This window comes from Heterodontus francisci, chromosome 25 (assembly GCF_036365525.1).
Source record: "Heterodontus francisci isolate sHetFra1 chromosome 25, sHetFra1.hap1, whole genome shotgun sequence".
NCBI classification, from domain to species: domain Eukaryota; kingdom Metazoa; phylum Chordata; class Chondrichthyes; order Heterodontiformes; family Heterodontidae; genus Heterodontus; species Heterodontus francisci.
Window position 1 is genome coordinate 14,712,226 of NC_090395.1, and position 23,221 is coordinate 14,735,446.

Genomic DNA, 23,221 nt, shown 5'->3' on the forward strand with positions numbered 1-23,221 from the left:
AACTCCATTTGTCATCTCTCAGCCCAGCTCTGCAGCCTATCTATGTCCCTCTGTACCCTACAACATCCTTCGGCACTATCCACAACTCCACCGACCTTCGTGTCATCCGCAAATTTACTAACCCACCCTTCTACACCCTCTTCCAGGTCATTTATAAAAATGACAAACAGCAGTGGCCCCAAAACAGATCCTTGCGGTACACCACTAGTAACTAAACTCCAGGATGAACATTTGCCATCAACCACCACCTTCTGTCTTCTTTCAGCTAGCCAATTTCTGATCCAAAGCTCTAAATCACCTTCAACCCCATACTTCCGTATTTTCTGCAATAGCCTACCGTGGGGAACCTTATCAAACGCCTTACTGAAATCCATATACACCACATCCACTGCTTTACCCTCATCCACCTGTTTGGTCACCTTCTCGAAAAACTCAATAAGGTTTGTGAGGCACGACCTACCCTTCACAAAACCGTGCTGACTATCGCTAATGAACTTATTCTTTTCATTTTGATTATAAATCCTGTCTCTTATAACCTTTTCCAACATTTTACCCACAACCGAAGTAAGGCTCACAGGTCTATAATTACCAGGGCTGTCTCTACTCCCCTTCTTGAACAAGGGGACAACATTTGCTATCCTCCAGTCTTCCGGCACTATTCCTGTCGACAATGACGACATAAAGATCAAGGACAAAGGCTCTGCAATCTCCTCCCTGGTTTCCCAGAGAATCCTAGGATAAATCCCATCTGGCCCAGGGGACTTATCTATTTTCACACTTTCCAAAATTGCTGACACCTCCTCCTTGTGAACCTCAATCCCATCTAGCCTAGTAGTCTGAATCTCAGTATTCTCCTCGACAACATTTTCTTTCTCTACTGTAAATACTGACGAAAAATATTCATTTAACGCTTCCCCTATCTCCTCTGATTCCACACACAACTTCCCACTACTATCCTTGATTGGCCCTAATCTAACTCTAGTCATTCTTTTATTCCTGATATACCTATAGAAAGCCTGAGGCTTTTCCTTGATCCTATCCGCCAATGACTTCTCGTGTCCTCTCCTTGCTCTTCTTAGCTCTCCCTTTAGATCCTTCCTGGCTAGCTTGTAACTCTCAACCGCCCTAACTGAGCCTTCACGTCTCATCCTAACATAAGCCTTCTTCTTCCTCTTGACAAGCGCTTCAACTTCTTTAGTAAACCACGGCTCCCTCGCTCGACAACTTCCTCCCTGCCTGACAGGTACATACTTATCAAGGACACACAGTAGCTGCTCCTTGAATAAGCTCCACATTTCGATTGTGCCCATCCCCTGCAGTTTCCTTCCCCATCCTACGCATCCTAAATCTTGCCTAATCGCATCATAATTTCCTTTCCCCCAGCTATAATTCTTGCCCTGCGGTATATACCTGTCCCTGCCCATCGCTAAGGTAAACCTAACCGAATTGTGATCACTATCACCAAAGTGCTCAACTACATCTAAATCTGACACCTGGCCGGGTTCATTACCCAGTACCAAATCCAATGTGGCATCGCCCCTGGTTGGCCTGTCTACATACTGTGTCAGAAAACCCTCCTGCACACACTGGACAAAAACTGACCCATCTAAAGTACTCGAACTATAGTATTTCCAGTCAATATTTGGAAAGTTAAAGTCCCCCATAACAACTACCCTGTTACTCTCGCTCCTGTCGAGAATCATCTTCGCTATCCTTTCCTCTACATCTCTGGAACTATTCGGAGGTCTATAGAAGACTCCCAAACAGGGTGACCTCTCCTCTCCTGTTTCTAACCTCGGCCCATACTACCTCAGTAGACGAGTCCTCAAACGTCCTTTCTGCCGCTGTAATACTCTCCTTGATTAACAATGCCACACCCCCCCCTCTTTTACCATCTTCTCTGTTCTTACTGAAACATCTAAATCCTGGAACCTGCAACATCCATTCCTGCCCCTGCTCTACCCATGTCTCCGAAATGGCCACAACATCGAGATCCCAGGTACCAACCCATGCTGCAAGCTCACCCACCTTATTCCGGATGCTCCTGGCGTTGAAGTAGACACACTTTAAACCAAGTTCTTGCTTGCCAGTGCCCTCTTGCGTCCTTGTAACCTTATCCTTGACCTCACTACTCTCAACATCCTGTACACTGGAACTACAATTTAGGTTCCCATTCCCCTGCTGAATTAGTTTAAACCCCCCCCCGAAGAGCACTAGCAAATCTCCCCCCCAGGATATTGGTACCCCTCTGGTTCAGGTGAAGACCATCCTGTTTGTAGAGGTCCCACCTACCCCAGAAAGAGCCCCAATTATCCAGGAAACCAAAACCCTCCCTCCTCCACCATCCCTGCAGCCACGTGTTCAACTCCTCTCTCTCCCTATTCCTCGTTTCGCTATCACGTGGCACGGGCAACAACCCAGAGATAACAACTCTGTTTGTTCTCGCTCTAAGCTTCCACCCTAGCTCCCTGAATTTCTGCCTTAAATCCCCATCTCTCTTCCTACCTATGTCGTTGGTGCCTATGTGGACCACGACTTGGGGCTGCTCCCCCTCCCCCTTAAGGATCCCAAAAACACGATCCGAGACATCACGAACCCTGGCGCCTGGGAGGCAACACACCAACCGTGAGTCTCTCTCGTTCCCACAGAACCTCCTATCTGTTCCCCTAACTATGGAGTCCCCAATGACTAATGCTCTGCTCCTCTTCCCCCTTCCCTTCTGAGCAACAGGGACAGACTCTGTGCCAGAGACCTGTACCCCATTGCTTACCCCTGGTAAGTCGTCCCCCGCAACAGTATCCAAAACGGTATACCTGTTGTTGAGGGAAATGGCCACAGGGGATCCCTGCACTGCCTGCTGGTTCCCTCTCCTTCCCCTGACGGTAACCCATCTACCTACTTCTTTTACCTGAGGTGTGACTACCTCCCCATAACTCCTCTCAATAACCCCCTCCGCCTCCCGAATGATCCGAAGTTCATCCAGCTCCAGTTCCCTAACGCGGTTCTCCTTATTATCCTTAATCATTACTGCCACCCCTCCTCCAATCTTCACATTCCTATCTTTCCTGAACACCTTGAATCCAGGAATATTTAGCAGCCAGTCATAGAGTACTACAGCATTACGGGACAAAAGGAGGCTATTCGGCCCATCAAGTCATACCAGCTCTCTGCAGAGAAATCCAGTCATTCCCATTCACAGAATAATACAGTGCAGAAGATGCCCTTCAGCCCGTCGAGTCTGCACCGATGCATTAAAGACACCTGCCAGCACTTGGCCCATAGCCTTGAATGTTATGACGTGCCAAGTGCTCATCCAGGTACTTTTTAAAGGATGTGAGGCAACCCGCCTCTACCACCCTCCCAGGCAGGGCATTCCAGACCGTCAGCACCCTCTGGGTAAAAAAGTTCTTCCTCAAATCCCCCTTAAACCTCCCGCCCCTCACCTTAAACTTGTGACACCTCGTAACTGACCCTTCAACTAAGGGGAACAGCTGCTTCCTATCCACCCTGTCCATGCCCCTCATAATCTTGTACACCTCGATCAGGTCACCCCTCAATCTTCTCTGCTCCAGCAAAAACAACCCAAGCCTATCCAACCTCACTTCATAGCTTGAATATTCCATCCCAGGCAACATCCTGGTGAATCGCCTCTGCACCCCCTCCAGTGCAATCATATCCTTCCTAAACTGTGGCGACCAGAATTGCACACAGTATTCCAGCTGTGGCCTTACCAAAGTTCTGTACAACTCCAACATGACCTCCCTGCTTTTGTAATCTATGCCTTGGTTGATAAAGGCAAGTGTCCCATATGCCTTTTTCACCACCCTATTAACCTGCCCTTCTGCCTTCAAAGAACAAAGAACAGTACAGCACAGGAACAGGCCATTCGGCCATCCAAGCCTGCGCCGATCTTGATGCCTGCCTAAACTAACACCTTCTGCACTTCCAGGGCCCATATCCCTCTATTCCCTTCCTATTCATATATCTGTCAAGATGTCTCTTAAACGTCGCTATCGTATCTGCTTCCACCACCTCCCCTGGCAGCAAGTTCCAGGCACTCACCACCCTCTGTGTAAAAATCTTGCCTCGCACATCCCCTCTAAACTTTGCCCCTCGCACCTTAAACCTATGTCCCCTAGTAACTGACTCTTCCACCCTGGGAAAAAGCTTCTGACTATCCACTCTGTCCATGCCGCTCATAACTTTGTAAACCTCTATCATGTCGCCCCTCCACCTCCGTCGTTCCAGTGAAAACAATCCGAGTTTTTCCAACCTCTCCTCATAGCTAATGCCCTCCAGACCAGGCAACATCCTGGTAAACCTCTTCTGTGCCCTCTCCAAAGCCTCCACGTCCTTCTGGTAGTGAGGCGACCAGAATTGCATGCAATATTCTAAGTGTGGCCTAACTAAGGTTCTGTACAGCTGCAACATGACTTGCCTATTTTTATACTCTGTGCCCCGACCGATGAAGGCAAGCATGCCGTATGCCTTCTTGATTACCTTATCCACCTGCGTTGCCACTTTCAGTGACCTGTGGACCTGTACGCCCAGATCTCTCTGCCTGTCAATACTCCTAAGGGTTCTGCCATTTACTGTATACCTCCCACCTGCATTAGACCTTCCAAAATTCATTACCTCACATTTGTCCGGATTAAACTCCATCTACCATTTCTCCGCCCAAGTCTCGAACCGATCTATATCCTGCTGTATCCTCTGACAATCCTCATCACTATCCGCAACTCAATCAACCTTTGTGTCGTCTGCAAACTTACTAATCAGACCAGCTACATTTTCCTCCAAATCATTTATATATACTGCAAACAGCAAAGGTCCCAGCACTGATCCCTGCGGAACATCACTAGTCACATCCCTCCATTCAGAAAAACACCCATCCACTGTTACCCTCTGTCTTCTATGACCGAGCCAGTTCTGTATCCATCTTGCCAGCTCACCTCTGATCCCGTGTGACTTCACCTTTTGCACCAGTCTGCCATGCGGGACCTTGTCAAAGGCTTTACTAAAGTCCATATAGACAACATCCACCGCCCTTCCCTCATCAATCATCTTCGTCACTTCCTCAAAAAACTCAATCAAATTAGTAAGACACGACCTCCCCTTCACAAAACCATGCTGTCTCTCAGAGATCTATGGACAAACACGCCAAGGTCCCTATGTTCCTCAGAACTTCCCAGTGTCAGGCCATTCATTGAATACTTCCGTGTCACATTACTCCTTCCAAAGTGTATCATCTCACACTTTTCAGCGTTAAATTCCATCTGCCACTTTTCTGCCCATTTGACCATCCCATCTATATCTTCCTGGAACACAAGACACTCAGCCTCACTGTTAACCACTCGGCCAATCTTTGTGTCATCCGCAAACTTACTGATCCTACCCCCCACATAGTCATCTATGTCGTTTATATAAATGACAAACAATAGGGGACCCAGCACAGATCCCTGTGGTACACCACTGAACACTGGCTTCCAGTCACTAAAACAGCCGTCTGTCATCACTCTCTGTCGCCGACAGCTAAGTCAATTTTGAATCCACCTTATCAAGTTGTCCTGTATCCCATGTGCATTTGCTTTCTTGATAAGTCTCCCATGTGGGACCTTGTCAAAGGCTTTGCTATAATCCATGTAAACGGGCGGCGCAGTGGTTAGCACCGCAGCCTCACAGCTCCAGGGACCCAGGTTCGATTCTGGGTACTGCCTGTGCGGAGTTTGCAAGTTCTCCCTGTGACCGTGTGGGTTTTCGCTGGGTGCTCCGGTTTCCTCCCACAGCCAAAGACTTGCAGGTGATAGGTAAATTGGCCATTGTAAATTGCCCCTAGTGTAGGTAGGTGGTACGGAATATGGGATTACTGTAGGGTTAGTATAAATGGGTGGTTGTTGGTCGGCACAGACTCGGTGGGCCGAAGGGCCTGTTTCAGTGCTGTATCTCTAAATAAAAAATACAAAACTACATCAACTGCACTCCCCTCATCAACACACCTGGTCACATGCTCAAAAAATTCAATCAAATTTGTTAGGCATGACCTGACAAAGATATGCTGACTATTCCTAATCAAATTTTGATTCCCCTGCTCCATCCCCATAGCCTTGAAAGTTTATGTCCCTCAAGTGCCCATGCAACTTCCCTTTGAATCATTAATCGTTTACGCTTCTACCACCCTCAGAGACAATGAGTCATTACCACTCACTGTGTAAAAAAATTCTTCCTCACATCCCCCCTTGAATCTCTTGCCCAAAACCTTAAATCTGTGCCCCCTAGTCCTTGTTATCTCAGAAAATGGGAACAGTTTTTCTTTGTCAACCTTATCTATAATCAATTCTGGTCGCCACACTACCAGAAGGACGTGGAGGCTTTGGAGAGGGTACAGAAGAGGTTTACCAGGATGTTGCCTGGTCTGGAGGGCATTAGCTATGAGGAGAGGTTGGAAAAACTCAGATTGTTTTCACTGGAACGACGGAGGTGGAGGGGCGACATGATAGAGGTTTACAAAGTTATGAGCGGCATGGACAGAGTGGATAGTCAGAAGCTTTTTCCCAGGGTGGAAGAGTCAGTTACTAGGGGACATAGGTTTAAGGTGTGAGGGGCAAAGTTTAGAGGGGATGTGCGAGGCAAGTTCTTTACACAGAGGGTGGTGAGTGCCTGGAACTTGCTGCCAGGGGAGGTGGTGGAAGCAGGTACGATAGCGACGTTTAAGAGACATCTTGACAAATACATGAATAGGAAGGGAATAGAGGGATATGGACCCCGGAAGTGCAGAAGGTGTTAGTTTAGGCAGGCATCAAGATCGACGCAGGCTTGGATGGCCGAATGGCCTGTTCCTGTGCTGTACTGTTCTTTGTTTGTTCTATACCTGCCATAATTTTGTACACCTCTATCAAATCTCCTTTGCTCCAAGGAGAACAACCCCAGCTTCTCCAACCTAACCTTGTAAATAAAATCCCTCATCCCTGGAACCATTCTGGTTAATTTCCTCCGCACCCTCTCAAGGACCCTCACATCCTTCCTAAAGTGAGATGACCTAACCAGAGCTTAAAAAGGTTCAGCATAACTTCCCTGCTTTTGTACTCAATACCTCTATTTATGATGCCCAAGATTCCATATGCTTTACTAACCGCTCTCTCAATATGTCCTGCCACCTTCAAAGATCGTGCACATGAACCCCAGTTTAGAACTGTGCCACTTAGTCTGTACTGCCTCACCCTATCCCTTCTGCCAAATGCATCACCTCACACATCTCTGTATCAAATTCCATCTGCCCAATCTGCTAGCCTATATCCTGTTGGAGTCGATTGGTATAATTCTTACTGTCTGCCACAGTTCCAGGTTTGGTATCATGGACAAATTTTGAAATTTTATTCTAATATCCAAGTATATGTATATGTCAAAAAAAAGCAGTAATCCTAGCACTGAACCTTGGGCAACACCACTATCTACCATCCTCCAGTCTGAAAAACAACCATTTACCACAACTCGCTGTTTTGTGCCCTTAAGCCAATTTTGTTTATCCAATTGGACACTTACCCTGCGATTTTATGAGCCTCAATTTTGCTAACCAGCCTTCAATTAGATTAGTCAAGCCTTTCACAAATCCATACTGGCTCTCCTTAATCAACCCAAACCTCTCCTTTTAATTATTATCCTGACTAAAACCTTACCCACCACTGACGTTAAACTAACTGGCCAGTTGTTGCTAGGACTGTCCTTACACCCTTGCTTGAATAAGGGCGTCACATTTGCCACTCTCCAATCCTCTGGCACCTGCTCCATATATAGGAAGACTGGAAGATTATGGCAAGCCCTTCCGCTAACTCCACCCTACCTTCCCTTAGTAACCCGGGCTGCAAGCCATCCGGACCAGGCAACTTATCCATTCTAAGCATAGCCAGCCTTTCCAGTACATCCTGCCTATCAATTTTCACCCCATTACCTCTACCATCTCCGCTTCTCCTGATATTTTGGCAGCATCCTCTTCCTTAGTAAACACCAATACACAATAGTCATTAAATATTCTAGCCTTGCCCTGTGCCTCTAAGCATATATCACCCTCTTTATTCCGACTGGACTGACCCCACCTCTTACTACCCACTTACTATTTACATGCCGGGAAAAGATTTTTGGGTTCCCTTTTATGTTCACTGCCATTCTATTCTCATACTCTCTCTTTGCCAGTCTTACTTTCCTCTTCACTTCCCCTCTTAACTTATTATATTTGGCCTGTTTTTTGCTTGAAGAATTCACCTGACATGCATCATACACTCTCTTTATTTTTGTTTCATCACATTTTCTATCTCCCTCATCATCCAAGGCTTTGGTTCTCTTCCCTTTCACCCTTGTAGGAATGTACCTCACCTGCACCTGAAACATCTCTTCCCTAAAGTTTACCGATTGTTCGATTACAGTTTTTCCTGTCTTTGGTGCCACTTTGCTCTGGCTAGATCCCCTCTCATCCCATTGAAGTTAGCCCTCTTCCAATTTAGAAGTTCTACTTCAGATTGTTCCTTGCTCTTCTCCATTGCTAACCTAAACCTTATCATACGATGATCACTCTTCCCAAGTGCACCCCATAAACACTTGGTCCACCTCATTCCCCAGCACCAGATCCAGCAATGTCTCCTCTCTAAAATAAAAACAAGAAATGCTGGAACCACTCAGCAGGTCTGGCAGCATCTGTGGAAAGAGAAGCAGAGATAACGTTTCGGGTCAGTGACCCTTCATCGGAACTCGATCATCAGTTCCAATGAAGGGTCACTGACCCGAAACGTTAACTCTGCTTCTCTTTCCACAGATGCTGCCAGACCTGCTGAGTGGTTCCAGCATTTCTTGTTTTCACTTGTATCCCTCTTTTTCTGCTCAGTCTGCTCCCATCTAATATGGTACTACTTCCTTCTCTAGTACTATTCAATATGCTCAGTTTATGCACCTTATTCCTCTTTCTACTTCCATATGTTGGTGCTCACTCCCTGCCAGATTAGTTTAAATCTTCCCAACGACACCAATGACTCTGTTCACAGGGACCAGAGTTGGGAACAGGATCAGATTGCAGGGAGAGGGGTTGGGTTAGGTTAATTTGGCGAGAGGGGTTTAGGAGTGGGGGAGCGGGTTTGGATTTGATTTGGCGTGTGGGTTTAGAGTGTTTGGGTTTTGGGGCAGTGGGAAGGGAATGGGGGTTTTGTGGAGGGGGTTGGGTTGTCTGGGGAGGTGGGGATTTTTGGAGAATTTTGGGATGTTGGAGGTATATTTGGGGGGATTTTTTGGGTGTTGGAATTGGGGAATTTTTAGGATTTCGTTTAGTTTAGTTTAGTTTAGAGACACAGCACTGAAACAGGCCCTTCGGCCCACCGAGTCTGTGCCGACCATCAACCACCCATTTATACTAATCCCACACTAATTCCATATTCCTCCCACATCCCCACCTGTCCCTATATTTCCCTAGGGGCAATTTATAATGGCCAATTAACCTATCACCCTGCAAGTCTTTTGGCATGTGGGAGGAAACCGGAGCGCCCGGAGGAAACCCACGCAGACACAGGGAGAACTTGCAAACTCCACACAGGCAGTACCCAGAATTGAACCCGGGTCGCTGGAGCTGTGAGGCTGCGGTGCTAACCACTGCGCCACTGTTGGTGGAGTGGGGGATTATTGGGGTGTTGGGGAGCTTTGGGGGATTATTAAGGTGTTGGGGAATTTTTGGGAACTTTTGGCATATTGGGGAATATTTGGGGTATTGGGGGATTTTTCAGGGCTTATTAGGGTTTGGGGGGTTATTCAGTTGTTGGGGGATTTTGATGGTAATGAAGATATTTTGGGGAATTATTAAGGTGTTGGGGGATTTTTTGGAATTGGGGGTATTATTAGGGTTGGGGGACCTTTGGTATATTGGGGATTTTTAAAGATTATTATGGTTTGGCATTTTGGGGGATTATTTAGGTTTGGGGTTCTGGGGGATTATTAGGGTGTTGGGGGGATACTTGGGGGATTATTAGGGTGTTGGGGGACTTTTGGGATTTTGAGGGTATTGGGGGATTTTTGGAGATTATTAGGGTTTGGGGGGTTTGCAGGATTATTAGGGTTTGGTTTTTATGGGATTTTGGGGATTATTTTTCGGATTTTCTAGCGAGTGTCTTTCAGAGAGAAGCCGAACTCGGTGCTTACCTGTTCCGAGGATGAAGAGAGCGGCGAGCAGCGGCCCCGCTCCCCGAGCCGAGCCCATGGTGTCCGGAGAAGCGGCAGCGGAGCCGGGGAGGCCGCAAAGCCCGGAAGCGCGGTCACGGAGACCGCGAGAACCCGCGCTGAGGATCAGAGCGCGGGCACGGCGTCCGCGAGAACCCGCGCTGAGGATCAGAGCGCGGGCACGGCGACCACGAGAACCCGCACTGAGAATCAGAGCGCGGGCACGGCGACTGCGAGAACCCGCACCAGGGACCTGAGCGCGGGCACGGCGACCACGAGAACCCGCGCTGAGAAGCAGAGCGCGGGCACGGCGACTGCGAGAACCCGCACCAGGGACCTGAGCGCGGGCACGGCGACCACGAGAACCCGCACTGAGAATCAGAGCGCGGGCACTGCGACCACGAGAACCCGCACTGAGAATCAGAGCGCGGGCACGGCGACCGCGAGAACCCGCACTGAGAATCAGAGCGCGGGCACGGCGACCACGAGAACCCGCACCTGAGGGCGGGCGCGCAGCGCTTCACTGGGAGTCAGCGACTTGTCTGTTGGTCAGAATAACCCCGAGGGCCAGACCGTGGGTCACACTGTGTGGGTCAGAATGTCCGTGTGTGGATCATGACCCCATAAACGATCAAGCTCCTGTCCACAGGACTGTCACTGACCTCATCTCCTCTGGAGATCTTCCCCCTACAACTTCCAACCTCATAGTCCCACAACCCCGGACAGCCCACTTCTACCTCCTTCGCAAAATCCACAAACAGGACTGTCCCGGCAGACCCATTGTGTCAGCCTGATCCTGCCCCACTGAACTTATTTCTTCCTATCTTGACTCTATCTTTTCTCCGCTGGTCCAGTCTCTTCCCACCTACATCCGTGACTCTTCTGACGCCCTACGTCATTTTGACAATTTCCAGTTTCCTGGTCCCAACCGCCTCCTCCTCACTATGGACGTCCAATCGCTCTGCACCTCCATCCCCCACCAGGACGATTTGAGGGCTTTGCGCTTCTTCCTTGAACAGAGGCCCAACCAGTCCCCATCCACCACCACCCTCCTCCGCCTGGCTGAACTTGTTCTCACATTGAACAACTTCTCCTTCAACTACTCACTTCCTTCAAGTAAAAGGTGTCGCTATGGGTAGCCGCATGGGTCCTAGTTATGCCTGTCTTTTTGTGGGATATGTCAAACATTCCTTGTTCCAGTCCTACTCAAGCCCCCTCCCCCAACTCTTTTTCTGGTACATTGATGACTGTATCGGTACCATTTCCTGCTCCTGCCCCGAACTGGAAAACTTTATCAACTTTGCTTCCAATTTCCACCCTTCTCTCACCTTTACATGGTCCATCTCTGACATTTCCCTTCCCTTCCTCGACTTCTCTGTCTCCATCTCTGGGGATAGGCTGTCTACTAATTTCCATTATAAACCCACCGACTCCCACAGCTACCTCGACTACACTTCATCACACCCTGCCTCCTGTATGGACTCCATTCCATTCTCCCAGTTGCTCCGTCTCCGACCCATCTGCTCTTCCACGACAGTGCTTCTAATATGTCTTCCTTTTTCCTCAACCGAGGATTCCCCTCCCCCACACTGTGGTTGACAGGGCCCTCAATTGTGTCCGACCCATTTCCCTTCCCCTCCCTTCCAGAACTGCGACAGGGTTCCCCTTGTCCTCACTTCCACTACATCAGTCTCCAGATCCAAAGGATCATCCTCCGCCATTTCCACCACCTCCAGTGTGATGCCACGACCAAATGCATCTTCCTCTCCCTTCCCCTGTCAGCCTTCCGAAGGGATCGTTCCCTCCATGACACCCTGGTCCACTCCTCCATTACCCCACCACCTCGTCTCCTTCCCACGGCACTTCCCCTGCAATCGCAGGAGGTGTAATACCTGCCCATTTACCTCCTCTCTCCTCACTATCCAAGGCCCCAAACACTCCTTTCAGGTGAAGCAGCGATTTACTTGTACTTCTTTCAATGTAGTATACTGTATTCGCTGCTCACCTCTACATTGGGGAGACCAAACGCAGACTGGGTGACTGCTTTGCTCCGCTCAGTCCGAAAGCATGACCCCGAGCTTCCGGTTGTTTGCCATTTCAACACCCCCCCCCCCCCCCCCCCTCTGCTCTCATGCTCACATCTCTGTCCTAGGAATTGCTGCAGTGTTCCAGTGAACATCAACACAAGCTCAAGGAACAGCACCTCATTTACTCAAAAAATTTCTGTAGATTTGTACTGCTTTTTGGGCAATTTTCTATGTTCCGAGGAAGGGTCACTGACCCGAAACGTTAACTCTGCTTCTCTTTCCACAGATGCTGCCAGACCTGCTGAGTGGTTCCAGCATTTCTTGTTTTTATTTCAGATTTCCAGCATCCGCAGTATTTTGCTTTCAATTTTCTATGTTGTTGGGTATGTGCCAATGTTGTAGCTGTACTGGAACAGCTTGGCTAGGGGCGCAGCTAGTTCTCGAGCACAGATCTTCAGTACAACTGGGCAGTTGTCAAGGCCCATAGCCTTTGCTGTATTCAGTGTGCTCAGCCATTTCCTGACACCACATGGAGTGAATCGAATTGGCTGAAAATTGGCTTCTGTGATGGTGGGGAAGTTAAGAGGAGGTCAAGATGGATCATCCACTTGTAATTTCTGGCAGATGGTTGTGAAAGTGTCAGCCTTGTCTTTTTCACTCACGTGCTGGACCCCATCATTCTTGAGGATGAGGATGAGGATGTTCATGGAGCCACCTCCTCCTCCTCTGGTTAGGCGCTTAATTGTTCATCACTGTTCACAGCTGGATGTAGCAGGACTGCAGAGCTTTGATCTGATCCCACCAACAGTGGGATTGCTTAGCTTCATTTATTGCATGCTGTTTCCACTGTAGCGCTCTGTTGTAGCTTAAGAACATAGGAACAGCGGTCAGCTATTTAACCTCTTTTAAGAAATGGTGGTCCAATGTCCTTATAAAATACCAAATTTAGCATTATAAAAAATATTGTTCTCTGTCTCTGGTTAAAAGTCACCCCCAGAATCTGCTTCAGCTGACACACGGCCATGTTAGTCATGATCAATAGAGTTTTTGCAATAAGGGCCGTTATCTGGTCAAGGACATAACATAGAAACAGATCTTTGAGTAAGTCTGATAAGAGGGTGAGAGAAGGACTCAATCCACAAATCTAAACAAGCTGTCTGGATGAAGGTTACAGGATGTCCTTACAAGAGATAAGCAAAGATGATTTCCCCACCCTTTACAAATCCATGCTGGCTGTCTTAGATCATCTGAAGATTTTTAAGGTATTCAGTCACCCTATCCTTAATTATAGACTCTAGTAATTTCCTGACAACTGATGTTAGGCTAACTGGTCTATAATGCCCTGGTTTCCCCCTCACCTTTTTTAAATAGTGGAGTGATGTGTGCAATTTTCCAATCGAAAGGAATGGTTCCTGAATCAAGAGAACTTTGGAAGATGTTAAGGCATCTGCAATGTTCTCACTTACTTCCTTTAAACCATCTGGTCCTGGGGATTTGTCACTCTTTAGTGCCATTATTTTCTTCATTCATGTTATTTTGCTTACTTTAATTTTGGTGACTTCCTGTCCCTGATTCAATATTAGCTTTGTTGAGATTACTGCCATACTGACCTCGTCCTCGACTGCAAATATTGCTGTAAGATAATTAGTCAACATGTCCACCATTTCCATATTTTCATTGATATCATTATCAGTTTTCAAGGGGGCCACATTGCTTCTGACCAACCTCTTTTTTTCCCAATTGTAAAAGTTGTTAATTTTGATATCCCTTGCAAGTTTCTTTTCATATTCCATTTTTGTAACTCTATTTGGTCACCTTTGCTGTTCTTTGTATTTTACCATTCTCCAGGATCTCTGCTATTTTTTGCATTTTTGTATGTCTTTTCTTCAACTTTTATTTTGTCTCTTACCTCTTCAGTTTACCATGACTATCTTTTTTTGGCAAATTGAGTTCTTGCCCCTTTGGGGTATAAACTGGCTCTGTATCACATTAAATTTTTTTATATATTCTTAGAAGATATCTTAAAAGATTCCTCAAATGAGGCCATATGGGTAGAACCTAAAAATAAAAAGGGGGCAATCACTACATCAAACTTGATCACATGATTGCTATTAGATGAACGTTCACACACCATTAGACAGTTAACTAAATCTAATATGGCATGGCCTCTTGTTAGTTTGTGGACAGTTTGCTACAGAAAACTATAAGAACATAAGAATTAGGAGCAGGAGTAGGCCATTCAGCCCCTCAACACTGCTCCGCCATTTAATAAGATCATGGCTGATCTTCAGCTTCAACTCCGCTTTCCCATCTAATCCTCATAGCCCTTGAGGTCCAAAAATCTATTGATCATAGCCTCGATATACTCAATGACTGAGCATCCACAGCCCTCTGGGCTGTCCAAAGAAGTCCAAAGATTCACAACTCTGGAGTGAAGGAATTTCTCATTTGAGTCCTAAATAACCCATTATCCTGACACCATTCCCCCTAATTTTAGACTCTCCAGCCAGGGACAACAGCCCCTCAGTTTTTACACTGTCAAGCCCTCTCAGAATTGTGTGTTTTACCTCTCATTCATCTAAACTCCAAAGAGTATCGGCTCATAATTCCCAGTGTCCCCACAATGCAGTCAAGTGATAGGATGAGTATAACTAATATATATAATATCCAAATTTTCTGACAATATTGTCATGATCCTGTCCTTCCTTTCGGGAAGACTGCAGTGTGCCTTTAAGGCTGAGAAAAGGAGCCATACTGCTTTAAGGCAGCAGGCTCCAGAAGCTGAGTCAAAGAATGTATTTTCATTGGCCCGGGATACAGCCATTCAGAGACTGTGATTCAAACGGTGCATTCTCGTTGCCTTGGATACAGCCACTTGGACTGAGCATCGAGAGATACATTTGTTACAATTTAATTTTGAACTGGCTTATAGTGGAAAAAGCAGCCTGTTCTAACAGAGGAAACAGACAGACAGCTGTGTGTTAGCACCTGAAAAGGAACGCTCTCAGACTATTTAAACTGAAGGAAGAGGCTTTCGTCTGTTTATTTATTATTCTCTCTCAAAGTTCTAAACCGTCAAGCCAAAACAGAGATCGCTGATAATTTAAACTGAAGGAAGGGAAGTAAGACTGTGACAATCTTTTATCCCTCAAAAATTCTAAAGCCAAATCGATTCATTAAAAAGTGTTTGCAAGTTGTTAATTGTAGAAATTAATCGCTGGAGAAGGAAAGCAACAATTTCGACTTCTGGATCAGACTACGGACTGTTCTACTGTTGAAGAACCTTGTTTCCCCATTGGACAGCTGTGAGGACTTCAAGCAACCTTGGACTGTTTCACATCCGGCAGGAACGTAAATTTGCAAGGACCCTAATTTTTTCTATTTTAAATGTTGTTTATATCTTCACAGTGTTTAAGAATTTAGTTTTCCTAATGAGTTAATTTGTTGATTTAAAGACACCTGGTTTGGTTAGCCTCATTCGGGGGTTAATAGATAGTACAATTTGGCTGCGTCTTTCTTTAATTTGGAAAGTTTAAAATGATATGTTATGCGATCTGTGAAGGGACGGGATTGAATTAACAGTGTGTTTCTCCCACCACAATCAGAATCGTACATTTTGACTGGGAGCTTTGACTGGAGCGGTTGGTCGTAACAATATAAAGCTAGGTAGGCAAGAAAGCTGTGAGAAGTCTGCAATAGGGATAAGCAACATAGGTAAGTTGAGTGATTGGCTGAGAAGATGGGATGGAGCATAATGTGGGTCAGTGTGAAATTAGCCACTTTGATAGGAAGGAAGGAAAAGCAAGCAAAATAATTTTTTTTAAAGTGAGATACTAGTACATGTTGGTATTCAGAGTAATACGGGGGTCCTTGTACACAAATCACAAAGTTAACATGTACGTACTGCAAGCAATTAGGAAGCCTTTAATGCAAGGTGATTTGAGTGCAAGAGTAAGGAATGGTGAGAATATCTGTAGTAGTGTACAGTTTCAGTCCCCATACACAAGAATATACTTGCCCTAGGTGCAAGGATTTCACTAGTTTTATTCCTGAGATGAGTGCTGTCCTGAGTAGTAGAGTAAAATAGGTCTATACTCTGTTGAGTTTAGAAGAATGAGAGGTGATCTCATTGAAACATCTAAGATACCGAAAGGGCTTGACAGGGTAGATATCGACTGGCTGTTTCCCCTGGCTTGAGAGTCCAGAATTAGGGGTTATGCTCTCAGGATAAAGGATTGGACATTTACGACTGAAATGAGGAGAAATTTCTACACTCAGAGGTAATCTGGGCATGCTCAGTTTCTGAGTATATTTAATACTGAGATTGACAGGTCTTTGAACACTAAAAGCAATGAAGGGATGTGGGGATAGGGCAGGAAAGTGGAGTTGATGTTAAAGTTCAATCATGTATTTATTGGATGGCAGAGCAGGTTGGAGGGGCCACATGACCGACTCCTGCTCCTATTTTGTATCTTCTTAAAATATTAATGAGTCAAGTGATAATTTTCTACAGACTGCAAGTAAGAACTAATTTGTTAAGTCTGTCAACCTATTAAAGTCTTATGTTCTTATGCATTTGGTTATCTCTAGTTCCTTTTGGTCATAACAATAAGATTATAAAAAACAGACCGAGCCTCAGGCAGTCATTTGGGTTTTTAATGTAGCCAGTCCCAACAAAGGCTGCAACATAATTAAAATGCAGGGGAGCAGTTAGAAGTCAAGTAAGACATCCCACTAATGTGGGCTAGAGTAACGTGTTCATTATTTTGTACTAATACATAACAAATTATACTGACTGAACCTGTTACACTGTACAATCATGTACAGTGAAGATATAGCATTTTTAACAACTTGTATCTGGCCTCACCTCATCAAGTGTTTGCTCACTTCATCTTTAGAGGAAATGAAGCAACATACATGCAAATGACAACAGTAAGGGAATGTTATTGGTACATACTGTATAGTTAGATATTGGGCAGTACTGGCAAAGCCCTAAATACTCAAAGCACTTAAGGGACTGGCTAGGTGGCAGTCTCTCAGATACTGAGCTACTGGTTGTGAGTGATCAGATGTTTAAAAATTAAACTGAACAGAAGCTTGAAATTTTAAAATTACCCAAATCAAAATAAAGTGGTACTTGAGTTGCCAAGATTAGCAATCGAAGCAAAAGTGAAAGGGTTTTAACTCGAGCTGGAGCAACAAGAACAGGAAGAGCAGTGCAAATGAAGAAGAATGACAGATCACAGAGAGAGAGGGAACAAAGCTCAAACTCATTACAGGAGTGAGCAGCAACGATATCAAACTTCAAAGACACTGCCCGCTGCACTGGCAATGGCACTCCTGCCATTTTTTATTTTCCACAGCAGGCATTCTTGTGACTTTTAGTAACCGAGACTGCTCCAGCACTCAGATGGGAATATTTGTCTTCAGACTTACATAAGGCTGGAAAAAAAACTCAGAGCAAACTTGCAACCAAATGAAATCCCAGTCTTTTGCAAGTTACTTCCACCTCCTAAAAGGATGCTGGAGCAAAAACAAAGCACATTTAAAAGGTTAGCTTTTTAAAAATGTAAAGAATTAAATAAATATTTAGTTATAACTAGAGGAAACAGAAAATAACTGAATAGAAGATAAAAGGGCAGTAATTCCAAAGAAGGGTCACTGACCCAAAAGGTTAACTCTGCTTCTCTTTCCACAGATGCTGCCAGACCTGCTGAGTGGTTCCAGCATTTCTTGTTTTTATTTCAGAATTAATGTTTGAATTGTTTTAATTAAAATTATTTATTTAGAGATCCAGCACTGAAACAGGCCCTTCGGCCCACCGAGTCTGTGCCGACCAACAACCACCCATTTATACTAATCCTACAGTAATCCCATATTCCCTACCACCTACCTACATTAGGGGCAATTTACAACGGCCAATTTACCTATCACCTGCAAGTCTTTGGCTGTGGGAGGAAACCGGAGCACCCGGCGAAAACCCACACAGTCACAGGGAGAACTTGCAAACTCCGCACAGGCCGTATCCAGAATCAAACCCGTGTCCCTGGAGCTGTGAGGCTGCGGTGCTAACCACTGCGCCACTGTGCAATGTTCAATATCACAGTAATAAAAGCAACTCCTGATTTCTAAAGAACTTCATTTGTGTAACATTAGTGGCTGGAATCTTAAAAATCACTTGTGTCAGGGAGACTCTGTCTCCTGAACTGCTGATAGCCTTGCACTTGCAGTGTCTAATCACATCCCTCCAAAATGTCTCCAACACGCTGCATACAGTGACGTGTACAATTGCATGGAGGTAAAGTTCAACATTACTTGTAGAGGGGTGGGAAGAAAATAGTCTACAGGGATCACCGAGGAGAACACTTCTTCCAAGACTACCTCAACAGCTGAAACACTGCTTTCCAATTGAACCTCATGTGATGCAACTTCAGGTATTGGATAAGTTTATGAAATGTACTGAAATCACCAGTCGCAATACAGCCCCCATTACTCAGGAGCTGGGAGCCAGATACTCATGTCATACCTGTCAGTGGGCGGCACGGTTACATAATAGAGAATTCTAACACATCCACTGACCCCCCACCCCTCACACCACATAAGAATTGTGAAATCTCGCAGATCGCTCATACAAAAAGTTGATATACAAAAGTTACACGGTATGCAGAAAAGGCCAGACACAAAAATTCAAGCCCTCCCCTTCTTCCTACTGTCCTCACTCATCCTCCCCCTTCCATACTCCTTTCCCATTCCTCACTCCCTCCGCCCTGTCCCCACTCCTCCTCACTCCCTCCCTCATCCTCACTCCTTTCTCTTCCCTGTCCCTCCCCTCCTGAAACTTGGACACTGATGAGCTTCAGGCTTAACTCTAAATCTCCCAAGTCAGGTTGGTGATAAAGATTGTTCCGCACTTGATTGAATTCAATCAGCAAGCAGCCCTTTCTACTGCTCCAAGCAGGGGCTTAAAGGACAGAAACCACTGAATCGGTCTTCACTTCTCATATTATGAACAGAAAGTCAATTTCAACTATAGCTCCCAAAGAAACAAACAGTTATCTGTGCTTAATACGAGAAGCTTGGCCCAGCTCGCTCATCAGATAGTTTATTCTGAAGTCTAAAGTTCCACATTCCTCTTACAAAATGGATTGATTGTCAGTTCTGTTCCTAACGCAGGAGAAATACCACCTTGCGTGGAAAGAATGTTTCCAACCCCAGACAATATGGTGCCAAGAATTCTTCAACCTCAAAACCCACTCTGCAGCGTCCTGGAACAACGAGATCACAAAGCAAAAGTCCTTTTACTGTATTTTATTTTGTTTCTCCTTCCCTGAATGGAAACAGAACAGACAAGTGTCCTGGAACACCAGCACATCTCACCCCAAAGAACAAACCCAGCTTCTACCAGCTCAGGACTTGCTCAGAATTACCTCTGGCACAGCTCATTTTACTCCCTCTTTCATCACCTCAGTGATGGACCAACTCTCAGTCAGAACAGTTCAGACCAAATACAAGGGCAACTGCAAAACAAAATGTTTCACAAAGTTTCAATCTTCATTCCACTTCTTTAAGTGCATCATGTAACTTAATGTTTGTGTTCTGTAGCAAAAAGAGAGCTTCACCAGGGCTGCTCCTATGCATCCTGCAGGCTCCAAAATGATAGTACTGTCTTGTGGCAGAACCTACTTCACTGCACAGACTTCCTCCAGGCCCCAACAGCACAGCTGCAGAAACTCTGATGAGCGTGTGTGCTTCCTTGAATTAAACCATTCATCCTCAGTCAGGCCTCTGCAGTTATTGTTTGGAGTCATGATGAAAAAAAGACTACAATGAAATCTGATTTCTCTCCCCAGAAAATGAGCAGCTGGCACAGAAGGAGGCCGTATTATACAGTGACTGACCTCAGTGTCAGTCAATGACCCAGTAAAGGTGGGGGAACCATGTCTCTTCCAGGTTATCTTAAATGCCTATCGAGCGTAAAACTCTCTTCTCTTTTTCATTGAGGTGATCAAAAAATGGCGTGTAGCAGGGCTGCTGAGCAAACTGACGGAGATAATCTGTTAGATATGCCTGTAATTAAAACACAGGATCAGTATACACGCACAAGAAATATTAACTGCAACCCTTTCACATTGGCACTTATACTTTCTACTTTACAATGTGCTCCCACAACGAGCTGTGTAGTCCAGCTGTCAGTCTCAGACATTTAGGGGGAGTTTATTTTATAAGCATAGTGGGGTTCTGTGCAAGAGATCACTTTTCCAAGTGGGCTGAAGTACTCGGATTCAGCAAAGGGGGTGTCACAATCTGCTGGAGTTTGTCGCCCGAGAGCAATCTCATCCTGCCAGCTGCCCCACATCTAGATTTTTAAAAAATATGAGTGCAGGGCTTTGGCCTAATTCCTGACAATCCATTCCAGCTGTGTATAAAGAAATATTTTCTGATGACTGCCCTAAACATGTCCTTCACCCCCAACATCCTCACCCTGCTGCTCCAACATATCCAGAAATACAGTGGAGAGTTTAGACTCTCTGATGTCACTCTGAAATCACTTCCAGGCTGAGGAACATCAAGTCATCACATCTCACCCACTAACACTGGGCATCAACATCTTTTCTGCACCATCTCCAGGACTTGGAATATCCTCTTAACTGTACCCAATACAGTAAGGTGCAGGAGCAGAACTACTGCCAGGGAGGTGAGCCAGCAGCCTGTTCACCTTTATCACCATCACACAATGGATATGCTAAGATGAATAAACCAACCCCCACCCCATTGCCACCCCAACTCCTTTTCAATCTCCCACATCACAACTTCCATACCATGAATGTGCCCTCAATTTATAATCCAGTGTTTTCAACACCGTGGATCTAGAAGCATTGAATTGCATTTTACACACATCAATACAGAGTGGACACTGTTGAGCTCGCCAAAATCTTAGATGGCTCAGTCTCCCCCACCCACCTCAGGCTGCCATCTCTACCCCCAACTCCCCCAGCCTGCAGACTCTCTCTTCCTCCTCCCCAGCCTGCACTCTCTCTCCCCACCTCCCCAGCCTGAAGTCTCCCATTCCCCCCTCCCCCAGCCTGCAGTCTCTCTCTCCGCCCCCTCCCCCAGCCTGCTGTCTCTCTCCCCCCCCTCCCCCAGCCTGCAGTCTCTCTCTCCCCCCCTCCCCCAGCCTGCAGTCTCTCTCTCCCCCCCCTCCCCCAGCCTGCAGTCTCTCTCTCTGCCCCCTCCCCCAGCCTGCAGTCTCTCTCTCTGCCCCCTCCCCCAGCCTGCAGTCTCTGTCTCCCCCCCCCCCCCTCCCCACCCGCAATCTCTCTTTCCCTCACCCCCAGCCTGCAGTCGCGCTCCCCCTTCCATTTGCCTGTTGCCTTCCCCAGTCAGCAATTGCCCACTTCCACAGCCTCTCAGCACCTGCAACCCAGAGCCTCTTGCACCCCTCCCAGCCACTGACATCAGCCCACTGGCTGTGTCATTGGATGATCTGGCTGTGCTCCATATATTTGCCCGATCCTAGTCCACTGGAAGCTCCCCGGTGTTCACCGACTCCCTCAAGATGAGCACATATGCATCACAAATTCCTTCCCTTGTCTCCCTAAGTCCCATGCAGTATAATTTATCTAAAATCTCTGCTGCACTGATGGCAAAATTAAACTCCTATCTCACCCCATTTAATGATGACTCCTAATTACCTGTAAATCAACTTGATACAAGGGATCCTTCAGAGTGTCTGGGTCATCTTCATCATCCTCATCGTAATAATCATCATCTATTACAAACAGCACACCATTATTAATATGTTACGACCTCAAGACAAAGCCCCCAATCAAAATATACGATTCTGATTGCGGTGGGCGAAACGCACTGTTGATTCAGTCCCGTCCCTCCACAGATCGCATAACATACCACCTTAAACTATCCAAATTTAAAAAAAACATCTATTAACCCCCGAATGAGGCAAACCAAACCAGGAGTCTTTAGATAAACAAAGTAACTGTTTAATTAGAAAATTAGTTAGACATTCTAAAAGGGGAGGCTGAGCAGCCAGAGGTCGTGGTCCATATTGGTACTAACGACATAGGCAGCAACAGAGATGAGGTCCTGCGAAGTGAATATAGGGAGTTAGGCAGAAGGTTAAAAAGCAGGACCTCTAGGGTTGTAATCTCAGGATGTGCTAGTGAGGGTAGGAATAGGAGGAGAACACAAATGAATGCTTGGCTGAAGAGCTGGTGTAGGCGGGAGGGCTTCAGCTACTTGGATCATTGGGATCTCTTCTGGCTCAGAGGTGACCTGTACAAGAGAGATGGGTTGCATCTAAACTGGAGGGGGACCAGTACCCTTGCAGGGAGGTTTGCTAGTACTACTCTGGAGGGTTTAAACTAGTCTTGCAGGGGGGTGGGACCCAAAGTAGTAGTCTCTCAGATGAGATAGTTGAGGCAAACGTAGAGGTTAAAGCAAGCAAGTCCAGGAGGTAGGCCGGGCAGGGGCAGGACAGGGAGCATGGAAGGTCTGGTAGGCTAAACTGCATTTACTTTAATGCAAGAAGCCTTGCAGGTAAGGCAGATGAGCTCAAGAGCATGGAACTGTACATGATACTGTAATATTATAGCTATTATGGAAACGTGGTTGAGGGATGGGCAGGACTGGCAGCTCAATGTTCCGGGTACCGATGCTTCCGGCGTGACAGAGGTGGTGGTAAGAGAGGAGGGGGAATTGCACTATTGATTAGGGAGGACATCACGGCAGTACTTAGAGAGGATATCCCGGGGGGAATGTCCAGTGAGGCCATATGGGTAGAACTTAGAAATAAGAAATGGGTGATCACTTTGATGGGATTATACTATTGGCCCCCCAATAGTCAGAGGGAAGTGGAGGAGCATATATGTAGGGAAATCACAGATAGGTGTAGGAATTACAGGATTGTAATAGTAGATGATTTTAACTTCCCTAATATTGACTGGGACTGCCTTAGTGCTAAGGGATCAGATGGGGAAGAATTTGTTAAG

The 23,221-nt window shown here is 46.2% G+C and overlaps 2 protein-coding genes across 3 annotated transcripts in view; both read right to left on the reverse strand.

The window, feature by feature from the left end:
* The window catches only part of shisa4 (shisa family member 4), a 90,392-nt gene extending 76,384 nt beyond the window's left edge, over window positions 1-14,008 (reverse strand). Inside the window, exons 1-3 of the mRNA XM_068056905.1 lie at window positions 13,826-14,008; window positions 13,116-13,281; window positions 10,171-10,686 (exon numbers count right to left, since the gene is read on the reverse strand). Coding sequence (XP_067913006.1) covers window positions 10,171-10,686; window positions 13,116-13,281; window positions 13,826-14,008 — 865 coding nt within the window. The remainder of the gene's footprint in view (window positions 1-10,170; window positions 10,687-13,115; window positions 13,282-13,825) is intronic.
* A 5,500-nt stretch (window positions 14,009-19,508) lies between these two features.
* ipo9 (importin 9) overlaps window positions 19,509-23,221 on the reverse strand; it is a 123,751-nt gene continuing 120,038 nt past the window's right edge. For both annotated transcript variants that reach the window (XM_068056910.1, XM_068056911.1), the window contains exons 23-24: window positions 21,908-21,984; window positions 19,509-20,282 (exon numbers count right to left, since the gene is read on the reverse strand). In XM_068056910.1, the coding sequence (XP_067913011.1) occupies window positions 20,172-20,282; window positions 21,908-21,984 (188 nt within the window). In that variant the 3' untranslated portion in view covers window positions 19,509-20,171. The remainder of the gene's footprint in view (window positions 20,283-21,907; window positions 21,985-23,221) is intronic.